The 14519-nt window shown below is 49.5% G+C and overlaps 1 protein-coding gene across 2 annotated transcripts; it reads right to left on the bottom strand.

Moving 5' to 3' along the window:
- Positions 1-1296: 1296 nt before the first annotated feature.
- Positions 1297-9812, bottom strand: LOC129207044 (extracellular tyrosine-protein kinase PKDCC-like). Of its 2 annotated transcripts, XM_054827348.1 has the most exons (7): positions 9233-9812; positions 8896-9018; positions 6549-6820; positions 5353-5432; positions 5154-5258; positions 3478-3654; positions 1297-2101 (listed from the first exon to the last, which is right to left on the bottom strand). In XM_054827348.1, the coding sequence occupies exons 1-7, from the start codon at positions 9749-9751 to the stop codon at positions 1998-2000; spliced, it is 1380 nt and encodes a 459-aa protein (XP_054683323.1). In that variant the 5' UTR covers positions 9752-9812; the 3' UTR covers positions 1297-1997. The 2 variants fall into 2 exon arrangements, with proteins under 2 accessions (XP_054683323.1, XP_054683325.1); XM_054827350.1 differs by lacking the exon at positions 8896-9018.
- Between the last annotated feature and the right edge of the window lie 4707 nt (positions 9813-14519).

Genomic DNA, 14519 nt, shown 5'->3' with positions numbered 1-14519 from the left:
TCTGCAACATGAAAGGAGCATCGTATGACTAAACCAATTTTTTTTACCTGGAGAGACTTTTAGGATGGGAAGATCTTTCTAACACAAACTGGAACCACTTCAACTTTTACATTCTCTCTCTGAAATGACCCCAGGCTGGCCCTTGCCCTTGCTTTGGGGAATGTACTTCTGATTTGTATCTCAGGAGGCTGAGAGATATGGAATAAACTCTCATTACTTCTTGCTAATGTAAAGCACCACACAGCAGATGCCTGAAGCCCTGCTCAGTGGGGTCGATGTAAAACAATAGCGGACCCCTGGCAGGACCTTTCCTTCAACTTCCACAGGACCCACTGTAATGGAGAGAGCGGTCTGTGGCTGTCCATTTAAAAAGCCTTGCCTTCACAAAGCCTGCAGCAATGTGGCCATCGCTAAGAAGAGCCTTCTTGTTGTGCTAACTAGGAATCCTCATTAATTGATATCACTATCAGAGTCCCCGAGCCCCACTGTAAGCAGCAGGGGTTATAGCGCATGAGAAAGCCCCCATGCGATGACATTGCTGTGGGTTAATAGAGTACTAATGGGTTGAAAGGCAAGAACCTGCATTAGGGAAGACAGGACCAGATCATGAAAAACACAGCACAACCCCAGGCAAGAGCACAGGCATCTTTAGTCAGGGAGGGTGGGGGGTGGTACCCCAGCTGCTACAGGGGCCCACATAGAAATGGCCACACCGTCAATGGCAATGTCCTGAGAGCCGCTGTGTCCACCCAGCAGCGTGGGCCAAGTGGAAAACTCGATGCAGCACCACACAGAGGCTGCAGTGTGGCTCTCCTGCACAAGGCCAGGGACCTCCCCTTGCAGGGCATGAGGTCAGCGATGATTTGGGCTTTCCCCAAGCGTGCTACGGAAGAGGCACTGTATGGTCACTGCTTCCAGGAGCTCCCAGGAGTGGCACATCATGTTGCCATCTTTTACAGCCTGAAATTATGCTAACCCCCCACCTATTTTTCAGAGGTCACATCTACATTTTTAGTAAAGGGCAGATGCAGGAGGTTCTTGAGACCAGATTGTCTGTTTTATGCCTGTGAGCCTCCAAGATCTAAGTGTCCAAGGGGCTTTGGCGCATTCGTACACTGCTGAGCACACTCACAGGCTGTCCTCAGGAACAGGTGATGACACTCGGTGAGCTGAAGATGGGGAACACTTGCATTTGTTCATTTGGTTGCAGTAAAGTTGGACAATTAAAGAGAAAAACTTCACAGCATGCTTAGAATAAACATAGTCATTCTTTATCATACAGAGTAACGCCTTATACATAAATAATTTGAATGTCTCGTTCTTTCACGGAAAGTAACAGAGAAAAACCTTCAAGGTTGATACATGGGAGCTGGCATTACAAATCACATAGGGTCAAACCCAAATCCTGTGTTCAAACAAGAGTTGACCTATACACCACGTCACTCCCCTGCCCTGGAAAGAACTGAATCAGGTCACTCCTTGGAAGACCATCCCCATCATCAACCTCTGGTTACGGATCCCAACCCTGCAATCTCAACCCATTGCTGAAATCCAGTCCTTTACATTTGCAGTGGTATGAAATCCTAGTCAGCAGCTGCAGAAGGAGCCGTTGCCTTCTCCAAGGTACATTATCCATAGGTTTTTGGAGGTAACTGAACTAAGCCTACCCAAGCCAGATCCCTTGCAGCTATTTCTATTTCTTGGCTGACAAGCTGGTTACTGAAGCAGCAAGGCTAGGCATTGCACAGTCTAGCAACATTTGACTAAAATTGGGAGGGCTCATGCAGAACAGCAGTGTGGGAACAGAAAAAGAAGCTAGTGGGGCTGCAATGAGAAATCTGAGCTTTGATCAAAGAGACAGCAGCATTTGACTCTATCTGAGCTGGCAAGGAGATCCCATCCCAAAAGCAAAATAAAATATGTCATTCTTTTCAGCAGATGAAATTCTCCCCAGTGGTTTGTTCCTCCCAGGATCATTTTACGTGATCTCCTTTTCTTTAAAGTCTTTCCCCCGAGGAAGCCGATCGTTTAATATAGACTACAGAGTTAGCATCCGGTATTAAATCAGTCAGGCTACTCTGAAATGAGGCGAGCGGGCGTCCTGGAAAGGAAATAAAAATGCAAGTTTAATAGAGGAGATAGGTTCACCCTGACCCATGCTATTTATTGCAGAAGACACAGGAACACGCTGCTCATTCAACGGAAGGTCACTCCACCCTGCCATAGATGTGGTTTACACTCCCAGTAAACTCCAGATGCTCACTGTGTGTGCACAAGGAATGCACAATCGGGCCCCAGCGGCTTTTACGTCTTGCTTCGCTTTACCGAGCTGCCCTAAGAGGGACTAGCATGTTCCCACAGCTCTCATTAATCCGACTGGCAAAGTTAGGCGCTCGGCATTTCAGCCACACACTTTTGGCATCTTTGGCTGCAAAGATGAGCTGTAAAAATGCGGGGAAGAAACATGTCAGGAGCGTTAACAGACCACAGGCACAGTGCAGGATGGCACGGATCAGCATCTGAGCCAGGCGCTGCAGAAAGGCTCTTCTGTCCCACGTGCTGCTTCTTCTGCACCCCCACCGCTGTTTTAAGCGGGGTTCCTTCCAGCCAGGCACCGAACACAGCAACTAACAGCCGCCCCGTGAGGAAGCCAGATGCGATGCGTTAGGCACAACTCACACAATCCACTGCTGGTGTGAAACCCGCTCAGAGAGATTTACGTTGCATCGCTGTAAGCGCTTTTATGTCACTACTTAGCCACATGCCAATTGCACACGAACCCTCGGAAAAGCTGCGGGTTTGGTAGTTTTGGGTTGGTTTTTTTAAATATCATGTGAGCCGACAAGACGTGATTCTTCAGCACCGTTGTGAATGAAAACACTCATTTACCTCATTTAGCATTTCACTTTATAAGTAACAATTTACCCCATGATTGAAATGTCAGCTAAATGAGTTAATTTATAATAATTCTGAAAGCATGCTAACTGTAGGAGGCTATAATCAGGGCTAATTACAGGGACATTTTGGAAGTCCATTGGTTTGGGGCTTTAGTTTTGATAAAGGGGATAACAACTTGTAAGCTATGATTCTTTTAATTATAACAATAGTAACCACCTTCTTTCACATAGCTTCTTTCATCTCTACAAACCTCACAGCTTTTTGCAAACTATACATACCACAGGAATTATTTAGCCTAATACCAAAGTGAAGCCATCTCTGCGTGAAATAAGTAACTGTTCAACAATACCTAGCAGTCCTGTGCAAAATTTGTAGAGGAAAGAAAGTGCAGAAAGAGAATATAATCTCTCTTGTGTCTCCTTACAAATACTCAGGATCCTTGGATGCCCACCGCAGTAGCTATCTGATCTTGAGAGTAAGGAAGGCACTACAGAGGAGGGCAGCAGCAGCATCCCCACTCGCGACTGAGGAAGCAGGGGCACCACGCGGCAGCAGCCTGTCACATCTGGCCAAGCTCACCTGTCCACGTCCTCTGCTGGGTAACGATAAAGCTTTGACACTGCGATTGGGAGTTACAAATTGCGGCAGCTTCCTCAGCGCTGTGAACGGAGAGCAGGCACCCCAGGTGGCTGTAGGAGGGCCAGCACTTGTAGTCTTCTCCTTCCACCGTTCGGAAGCCCTTTAGGGAGATGTAGTCTGGGAACAGAAAGAGGGTGCTTAGGGAAATTCTTTAAGGGCACTTTCAGAGACTAGTTACACTAGACAGTATGCTGCACTTCAGTGAAACTCTTCAAGGAAATGTGACGGTGATAGATTGAACTGACCTGCTTAGATGGAGTGGGTGCAGCTGCAAAGATAAAAGAAACCCAAATCCTAACTTTTAGTTCTGCTATGGAGCACAGGACAGCAATTCCCCCACGGATGTAAGAGAGGGGGCAGAGCTGTCAAGGGTGAAGGGACAGGGGAGCAACCATGGCAGGGGGGAAAGGGGGGTAGAGGCTCCTCTTCTTCTCCAGAGAAGCCACCCTCACCATGGCCTCTCCTACACCTCAGCCCCAACAGCAGAACCAGCTCATTACAGATCCAGCATCGAGCTACGTGGGGGACGCTCTGACCCACCCATCATGGTGCCACCCACAGGTACAGGAGATTTAGGGACCCCAGTGGGGGAAAGGGAGCCCAGATCCTGCCCCAGTGGGATACAAAAGACCTGACAAGCCTGAGCATGCGACATTCAGCCTATTGTTCATCGACTGCTAAGAGTCTCTTCCCACCCTCCCACACCTCTAGGATGGTGATCATTTTGGCACATTGCTACTGAGCCAGTTGCAAAGCCAACAAGTAGGTGTTGTTGGAAAATACTAGTAATTCCTGCTAAAGCTGCTGGTCCTTCAGTGCAAATGACCGGGTAGATTTGTTCGTAATGGTGCAAACTCCAGTTCTTTCACACGTAAAGAGATTTCCTTCCGCAAGCCACCATCATCACCCCACCATCTCAAGTGAACACTCAGGAAAATGTAAGCCTCGGTAACCACAGGACTTTTGAAGCCTACCTTTTGATTAGCCTCATCTCTACCACCAAACGGGTCGTTTTCAGAGGAATGCACCTCATAAAGGCTCATTTATCCATCCAGAGGTCCAATAGGATGGTCTTCAGAAAAAAGAAATTTAGAGGGCACCAAGGTCCCAGCTACCCTGCCACACTCATCTCGGTGTTGTCACCTCCCCACTGTAAATTCCAAAAATAATCTGTGCTCAGCAGTCAGAAGCCACCAAGTGAAACGGGAAGTTTCAATATCAGCCTGGAAAACTGACCCACTGGTCTACAGGATAAGATGACCCCGAAGAGAGACAGGAGACACTCAGTTTGCTACTCTGGTCTAATTGCTTAAGCTAGCCCAAATATATTCACTTGAAACACCGATGCACATTATGAGAAGAGTATTTAGAAGCAGTGCAAACATATGTCCATGTGTAGGCCAGATTGTCTGCATTGCATTTATTTTGTGAAACAATGCAATCATGCATAGCTCCCATGAAAAAACAACAAAAGGCTGCTCAAAGAAAAGATACTGTTGGTGCTTTTCCCAGTGACTGTACACTGCCTGAACGTATGGAAGATCAGAATTTGACCAGTTACCAAGTTCCTCGCTCTCTCAGTAGTTATGTTACGTAAAGCATTCAAAATGATGTACCTTTTAAAAGAAGAGGTCTTTTCTGCAGATAGAGCCCAGACTTGTACAGATGTAAAACCTTTTCAAAAGCTTTCAGGGTTTCATTTATTCCATATCGTAAATCACCTACATTTAAAGAAAAAGATGACAAAGATGAGTAATTCCATCAAATACCATTTAGAGACTTCTAATAAAGAAGTTTACAATTATTAGCTGGTACCTGTTGCATTCAGAATATCGGTCAAAAAGGGCCGCAGAGCCGGTGGTGCAGAGTGCGGCAAAAGGTAGGTGAAAAAATACCTGCAAAAAATCCCACAGACTGATTAGAATACAGTTGCTTAATTTCCCTAGTGATGACGTTGTCTACATTTTCCCGTGACTCGATTATCCAAATGCAACTAGTAAGCCTGCTTTGGTTATTAAGTTATGTTTGAGCACTTCATTGGCATGTCACAGACCATTCCTGTGAGTTGGGCTGAAAGCTTGGTCCTTGCAGCACAGCACGTAGCCAAGCACTGCGTGAAATCTACCTTGCCAAAGCTCACACAACGGAGCTTTCCCTCATTCCCCGGGGCTGTATTTTTGCACTAAGCAATGCATTTCCCATCAAAAAAAAGACCTGTATAAAAGAAGACTCACACAAGACCTTTCCCTTGCCCTCAGAAGGTTTGACCTTCTTACCACTGGAAAGGCAGGACTCATTCCCTGAACCTCCTAGAAAACTCCTGTTCTGCAAGACTGCAATAATCTGTGCAGGGATTTGCCCTTTAACACCAAGTCCTGCAAATTCAGGCTCCCTTACCAAGTCCTTCTGTGTAAGTGTCCAGCTGCCAAGACTTCCACCAGTAGAAGACTTCCACCTGCCAAGCATCAACGGTGAGTGGAAGTCACCGTGCTTTCAGCTGGCGGACTACACGAGGTGCTGCAGCAGTCTCAGCCCCTTGCCTGTTACCTGTTTCGTCGATCTTCCCTAGGTGCCCATAGTCTCCATGGGGAGGCTCGGAGTTCAAGGGAAGAGTTAGCCACCCTGATCCCAACAACGCGGGCTCAAAGCTGGTGGGCTTTGGCAGGTAGCCCACGCTGCCGCTGCTTTCAGCAAACACAGCCCGTGGATGTCAAGCGCCAGGGCTTGTTTGGCAAACACTACGTTCACAGGTGCAACCTTTGGGGCAAGCTTCTAGAAGGCGTTGGGGAAAGGGAGCAGCAGCAGAAAGATGCCTGCATTCTCACCAGACAACAACTACACTGTTTTCCTGCCTTATAAGGAAAATAAAATGGCTTCAAAGCAAGCCTTAACTACCCTTTGACAGAGGTGAGGGGCAATCACTGCACGGAAGAAACGCAAGATGCTAGAGGCTACATGGCACTATGTGAGCTCAGCCACCCCAGATCTTTCCCCCATTCCACTGGACATACCGATATGCATTAAAAAGATTCTTCTTTTCATTTATTCCTTCGCATTTCCCAACCGCGGAGCATTTGAGATGAAAGCTTTTTGTAGGGAAGTCAAGTGTGCAGTCATTATCTTCCTTGCATGACAGTTCCTCAGTGCTGGCATCATCCATGTCTGTCACTTTTAGGTTTCCATCCACCATAACAAACTGCCTCGGCTGGAAATCCAAGAGGACTATTGAACCCAGGGGCGAATGTGCCAAGTAAAACAGCAGTTTCACAAGACTCAGGCAAATCTGAGAAAGAGAAAATGAATATGCATGGGAAAAACAGATGAAAAACAGCTATTAAATTGGAAGTAGAACAAAGGGGAGGGCATTCAATGAAATTAAAGGGGAAAAAAAAGCATATAATACTTAAAAGGTAATTATATGTATGCTACAAAATTTATTATCAACATTGCCACAGGATTTGACTGGTAAGTAGTTTAGCAACATTTTTTAAAAACGTGTGTATACAAAAAGAGACATTTGCAGTTAGAAGAACCAGAGGAGAAAGCTGTGAGGAAAACAATAGCAGCCTTCATGTTTCAGGGGCTATATTGATTTGCTAGCTGAAATCAGAAGGGTTTTTTCCCACTCTGGCATAGAATTAATACATTCCCCTCCCTTCCCCCATGCTGTTCCATACAGACTGAGGCTCCATGGTCATTAATACCAGATTCATGCCTTGCTGCATCACTCAGCGGTATGAATTTGGGCACACAATCGTGCTTCTGAAGAATTAGCCAAAGCATGCAATGTATTTATTGCCAAATTTTTTGCTTTTATGTCAACTTTCTGGCAGCAGGGGAAGGCCAGACAATACCTGATCCAGCAGAAACCTCAGTAAACTATTTCTGAACAAACTAGAGCTAGAAGAGTGCATTTATACTGCACCGTCACTTTGTTCAAGTAGCTTTTTGCAGCAGTTTTCATTCAGTCTCGGCAGCCCTGGCGTCAGACGAACTGTATCATCAGCTAGGTGTGCCAGGCAGACCCGCGCCACCCCTCGCTGCCTCCGATAGCGATCTGTGCAGGCGCGAGACTTTGTTCACTTGGAACAGCTCACAGAATCGCTTGTATCTGATGTGGCTCATCAGAGGGGAATCCCATCCGTTTAGACACCCTAATTAGGAAACAGGACTAGACAGTGCCAGCATAAGTTCTGAATTAGTGTCTCCATCAGTCAAAAGATTATGAAAATCTTAATGCCACCACACCAGACTTCACCACCAGCTAATCCAGCATCATGGGTTTCTAGCTCTACAGAGACTTTGGCACATTTGAGAAGATGAGGTGCTGGGAAAGCTATGTAGAAGCCAGCATGAAATAGTTTGTAAGCAAAAGTGGAACTCCACAGGCTAAGAGAAATTACTCTGGAAGCTCTGACGCTATTTTAACTTGATTAGCGAAGCAATCATAAGAATCCCAGCTTCACATCCGGCTTGGATGGCTAGGCTCCTTTTCAACATTGCGGACCACATGCAGGCAGGGATTTTATTTTGGGACTTTCGTTGTGTTTCTATTTTGCCCAAAGCATTTCTTATTGACATTAAGGTACCCGCACTTCTACCTGATGCTCTCTTTCCTCCTGGGAACCAAACAAGTAGTAGTGAACCCCCAACTGAGATCTTGAGGGAAACTGTAATACAAGCTATAACCAAAATAATTGCCGTGTCGTAAGTCATTTATGTTCCTGAGGAGCTGAAGAGTCCCTATGTGGGATGCTTATGAGACAAGGCAGTTCTCACTACCAGGCATGCGATCCTAGCACCTACAGCAGGAGGAAAGCGATTTAGTAGTGTTTGTAGTACAGTAATACCTAAAGGGCTAAGATCAGAAACATCATACAAACACATGGTGAGAGGCAGGCTGCTCAGCTTGCTGCCTGAAGTAGATAATCCACAGAAAACACCAGACTCATAGCGTGGCGAGGAGGTTTTCCCAAGGCAGACCCAGCTTGCTGAGGGGCCTCGCAAGGAAAGCCCCTCTGTGGAGTGGAACAATATAGAGGGAAAACTAGCAACATAGTGTAATACTGAGTGTTAAACACCACCCCAGCCCTGCGCAAGATTTCGTGGCCGTTTCCTCCCAGATGTAGCTCTTCTAACATCGCTTAGAGAGAAGGAATATAGCTGTGAGACTGCAGGCGAGGGCTATTTTAATGTGATTTAAAAGGAGTGAAAACAAAACGATTTAAGGACAATTTGCGGGAGCAAACAGAGTGTCAGCATGACAGTCCCTTTTGCCCCAGCAGTCACCACGGGCTCTTCGCATTTACCCAGTTTGCGGTCTAAAAACGACTGATAAAACTCCCTTTGTTTTCTTACTTTAAATCTCTCCTCCCAGGGGGTCTGCAGAAGCTGAATCATCTCCAGGGGGGATCCCAGCTCCAGCATAGCTGTGACCCGTATTTCAGGATCTCCGCTATTATCATAGCATTGACCGTGCAGCTGCCGGGGAGGGAAGGAACGATTGTCAGAGCGATGCCGCTGCCAGTGCCAGCGGGTCCGGGACGCCCGGGGACGGGGAGCGGGGGAGGAGGTGGGGGCAACACACGGATCGATGCTGCACCGAGCCGGACACCCCTCCTCCCTCCCAAAAATTCCCGTACCGAGGCAGCGCATCCCGCAGCCCACCCTCCCGCCTCGGCGCGCCCCGCCGTACCTGGACGATGCCGGGATGCTGCAGGCGCTGCAGCAGCGTCACCTCCTTCAGCAGCTTGTAGGCGGCCAGGCGGCGGCAGCCCGCCGGCGCCCCGTAGCGCTGCACGCACTGCCGCACCTCCCGGCCCGCCCCGTGCACCGACTTGAGGGCGACGGCGCCGCCGCCCGCCAGCGCCGCCCGCGCCACCACCTTGGTGAAGCCCCAGCCCAGCACGCTGACGCCCGTCGCCAGGCTCAGGTCGCCGCAGCCCAGCCCGCCCGTCGCCGCCTCCCCGCCGCCACCCGCCGCCAGGCGCCGCAGGTCGCGCCGCCTCTGCCGCAGCTCCTCCCGCAAGCCCGGCGGCAGCGGGAGCGGCGGCGGCGGCGGGGAGCCCGGCTGCCTCTCACCGCCGCCGCCGCCGCCGCCACCGCCGCCGCGGCCGGCCGGCAGTGCCAGCAGCGCCAGGGCCAGCAGCGCCAGCAGCGCCGCCGCGCTCAGCCGGGCGCCCCGCCGCGCCACCGCCGCCACCGCCGCCGCCATGGGGAGCGGGGCTGCACCGCAGCGGGCTCCGGCCGCTCTGCCGCCCGCGCTCCGCGGCGCTGGGGAAGGCGAGCGCCGCCGAGGGGGCGGGGCGGGCGGGCGGCCTCCCCCGGCGCCGGGCTCCCCCACCCCCGCCGGCCCGGCCCGGCCCGGCCCTGCGGGGCAGCCGCTGCCCGAAGGGGTCCGCGGGCGCCCGGGACAGCGGCGGCACCGGCCGCCCGGAGAGGGTGCCGCCGCAGCGGTTCTGGGAGAGGTGGCCCGGGGTGGATATCGGAGCTGCCGGCAATGAGCGGTACGTCCCCCCGTTCCAACGGAGGCTGTGTATAGTAAAACACGCCGATTTGACGGGCGTGAATTCCGTCAGTCCCGCTAAAGTACCGCAGAACGCAGCCGAGGGATGTAAACCGAATTAAAATTAGTTTGAACTGCAATATCACGTTCCCGTGCCTTTGAAAAGTGTCAGGTTAGGTTTCTAAGAAAAGCAAACACTGGCGGTCTCTCTTACTAGAAGGATAAGCCCTGTTAGGTTGAAACAGCAATACACTGGCTAAAGCACAGAACTCTTAAGTGTTTCCAGGAAAAAACCCACCACAACCCTCCTCCATTAAAACCAGCCAATCCAGGCAGAAAACGCAACTTTATTTGTGAGCAAACCGATCAGCCTGGTGACACACAGCCAGCTCAGGGCTGCCTCCTCTCACACGTGTACCTGCTCGGAAGAGGAGAGCCCAGCGGGACGGCCTGCCGTGCTCTGTCCCTGGTGTCACACTCGTGTGTGCACCGGGCGCTGCTCTGCAGAAAGCCAGTCGCGTTAGCTTAGGGCAAAGGCAGATGCGGTTTATCTGCTTCTGATTTAGGTGACATGCAGTTAACTCTCCTCACTGAGTGGCCTGAAACACCAGCCCAGTGGGCTGATTCACTTTTCTATTTACCATTATGCTGCTGGGTTACAAATTAAAATAACACTCTGCCTCTACCCGCTTTGCTTCAGTTTCTGCTGTAATTTCTTCAGTGGCATCACTTGCCCGGGAGACCCTCCCCAGAAAGGGAGCAGGGTGATGCACAGCCCAGTGTGGTAACCTCCTCCGCGGTGCGGTAACCGCACACCTGGGTTTGGAGGATGCATGTCTTGCTTTTGCTCTGCTAGCCGGGGTGGCTGCTGTTTCCCAACCACTGTCCTGTCCCTGAGGGACCCAGCTCTGCTGAGAGTCTACAGCTTCTGCCTGCACCAGGAGGAGATTGGTGGGACATGGTGGGTGAGATTTCACGGGGTTTGTCCTGGCCGTGAGAAAGCAGTGGGACCACTCGCTCCTGCAGTGCTGCTGCTGTCCTTGGACATGTCTGTGCCTCCTTGCCTCCCTCCGTGTGCAGCAGTGCCACTGCCTCTCCAGACACAGAACACGCACTGCTCAGGTCGCTTTCTCAAGCCACTCCTGCAAAGGAACCTTTGTGAAACCTGAGAAACTCGACTTTAATATCACGGCCTGTGGGATGGAGATTTTCAGAGATTACAGCAGAGCAGCTACCATGACTGGTGATTCCCAAGACTATTTTAATGGAAATAATTAATATATGTCATTGATTATAAATAGCTTCCTTCCCAAAAGCCTACAGAAATTTTCCCTTCCACTTCTCGTCAGTTCAGCGTCACCAGAGCAGTGTGTGAGATAGGGTACAAGTGGCAGCACTGCAGCGGAGCAGCAGGAAAAATGAACTCAGAATTCATCAGGACATTTCCAGATGACAAAATTTGGGGAGGGAAGGCAGAGCCCTCAGTCTGTCGATATGTAAAATAATGTAGAAAATCTCAGGCCGCCTGTGCTTATCCATGCACGTATAGGTTAGGGGCTGATCCCAGAACAGCTCTTTCAGTAGCTGAATTTCCTTTGTTGCTTTTTAACCTTAATAGCTCTTTAATTACTGTCCTTATTTTCAAATCAAATATACATCTGTGTCATATTAATGAATATTCATTGTCACTGGAGAGCTATTAAATGTATTTTTACCTGTGTTTCCAAGGGAATAGATGCCAGCTGAGTGTAGTATTATCTAATTTCAGCCTGTCCTCAGCACCGTAATAATATCAAGACCTATTAGAGAAGACTCACAGATATATAAAAATAATAATGATTGATTATTTATTTGCTTTATAGTAGCACTTAAGGATTCCTGCCAAGATCATGGCTCTGCTGTGCAAGGCTTCTTGCAGACAACGGCACAAGAGGTGGCCTCGCTTGATGGAGCTGACACCTTAAATGGGAAACACAGCAAAGTGCTGCAGCAAGGATGTAGCAGAGGAGTACCTGGTCATTTGGGTGTCTTAGCTCTTTGGAGGATTTGTGCAAACAAAAGGGGGGAGGAGGTAATGAGGGAAGAGATGGTGAGGGTGGGTGAGACAAGGATCAACCTTTATCAGAACAGCTGAAAAGACCCCATGGAACTGGACTCTACCCCGGTGCTCAACACCAGTATCCCCTGCTAGGATCCTCGGGGTGGATCCAGTGTAATCTCTTACTGGATGCTGCTGGTGCCTCAGGCACTGGAGATGCTCCAGCGTCTGCTTGTAGCTTACAGTGCTGTGATCTTCTGAGGAAATGGAGTGAGAGTGAAGCTAATTGAGTAAAATCCATTTGAAAAGAAGGAAGCAGTTCTTTAATATCTTTACAATGAGTCTGTACTGGAGGAACAACTTCTCCTGCACCAGTCCAGTGAAGATGCTGGCATGGGGTAAAGAGTCCAAGACCCTCAGCTGGCCCTCAGTGTGGGGGCACTATAGATAGGAAGCAAATCCTATAGATGGACCAAAGAGAAGGACAGCTGGAGCCTGTGTGATGATCAGCGCGGTGATGTTTCCAGAGCAAAAGAGAGATGTGTGGAAAGCAGCATTGCTGAGAGAAGGAGGGCATGGAGCTAAAGGGGAAGAATGAGAGGGGAGAAGTTCAGTATTAGCAGGGTTAGCCTACCAGTACAGACTGGGTCTAAAGATGAACGGTCTTCAGACTAGTACAGACTGGAAAAGTTAAAGTGCCAGGTACATTGCTAAGTCACTGGCACTCGATCTTCCCTGTAGCCACATTGTTAGAGCAGCCCCTGGCCACTAGCACTCTCCTGCCAATTCCTGTTATGATCTGGGAGTCAAGGAGTGCCAGAGACCATTCCTGATACACAGGTTGCACATAACCACCATATTTTGAAGGATAAGAGAGCTCGATTGACACGGCTGTTCTGTGCCAGTCTGCCTCAGTGCCAGGGAAAGGTCCAGGGCATATTTCCTTCATTAATATAGATATCACCTAATTGTTTTAAAGAGAGGAGGGAAACAGTACTGATCCTTGAGAAGGGGTGGAGGTCCTGCTCCTGAGCACTGTCTCACTTCCAGGAGCTCTGGGGACCTTTGCTGGCTGAACCAGGAGGATCAGAAGATGGTTTGTTCTGAGGGTGCAAAACCATTGGAGAAGTTCAGAGCAGAGCTTGTGTGTGTTGCAGGCTCTGGGAGGGAGGAAAGAAGTGCACATTGCTGGGTTGTGTTGAGCTTCTCATTAACCAACACCACCAAGTCGTACTGGGATGCTGGCAGGACTGCAGTGTCCCATTGTGGGCAGGCCCCCCACTCTGCTGCTGCCTCCATTGTCCCCAGTATCACTGAAGGAGTGAAGAAGAGCATGCCCACTGCCTCAGCAAGGAAATGTTATTCCTCCTCTAAAAGTGTTTCTTTTGTCTCTAAATCCAGGAGAACACAGGATGTTGCAATTTGTGGGAACACTGAGAGGTGGTGCAACAGCCCTGCCCATCCCGTCCCGTCCCTCTCCTGTAATACAGCAGAAGGAAGTTTCTGACTTTATTGCCTTTACCAGCGTGTGAGCCCTGTGTGGAGCAGATGGGTTGGGTACGTGTTATGGACACCTGCTTTGTGATTGTCTTGTCTCAATAGCAGATGTTGCTTAGATCCAGGAAAGGCCTCCCGTTGCAGCTCTCATCATATAACCACACCAAGTGCAAATGCATGTATGGTTTTCTTGTGTGCTTGCACTGGGTCCATCATGTCCTAGGAGCACCAGTTTTTCTGAAGATATGGTAATTAAATGTGCTGCACACCCCTAGCGCAGCGCTTTAAAGCTGCTATGGTAAAGAAAACAACTAGGAGCCATGGCTGGATAAATGGATAAATGATCCTGACAGGGAATAAAATATCCTGATTCCTGCTCTGCATACCTGGCTCCACCAGTGAAGGACAGTATCTTATGCTTTCTTATCTACATCTGTTGCCCCAGAGGCTAGATGGAGCAGAAGGCCGTCCACTGTTCAGAAAACGTGCTATAATTGCAATGACTGCAATTGAATCCTGTGCTTCTGAGCTTTTCCTGGCTTCCTGCAAGGGCTAGGGCGATATTCCTCTCATGCAACCTTGTGATGATTCTTCCCACTCCCATCCTGGGCTCCTCCCAGGAAACATAGCTGAGTCTGTACACGAGGTGTACTCCAGACTAGCTGGGGTGAGAAGGGGTCCCCATCTCCCACGCTAGCGATGAAAGGGTTTGCCTTCCTCTGAAAGACAGAGGCTTCTCTGGGTGTATGTCCCCTAACTGGTTCCCTCCTCTCCCAAGAAGTCCAGGCAGCAGCATTTTCCCTGTTTCTTGTCTATGACACCGATAGCAAAGGGATAAGATCAAGCTCTCAGGTTAGCACAAAAAAACTGGGGAGAAATCCTGGGGGGGAAGTCCTTGCTCTGAGCACATACCTGAAAGTCCTGGGCATCGATCCAGAAGAG

Source organism: Grus americana, chromosome 5 (assembly GCF_028858705.1).
Source record: "Grus americana isolate bGruAme1 chromosome 5, bGruAme1.mat, whole genome shotgun sequence".
NCBI lineage: Eukaryota > Metazoa > Chordata > Aves > Gruiformes > Gruidae > Grus > Grus americana.
This window is presented reverse-complemented; position numbering and strand designations above follow the sequence as displayed.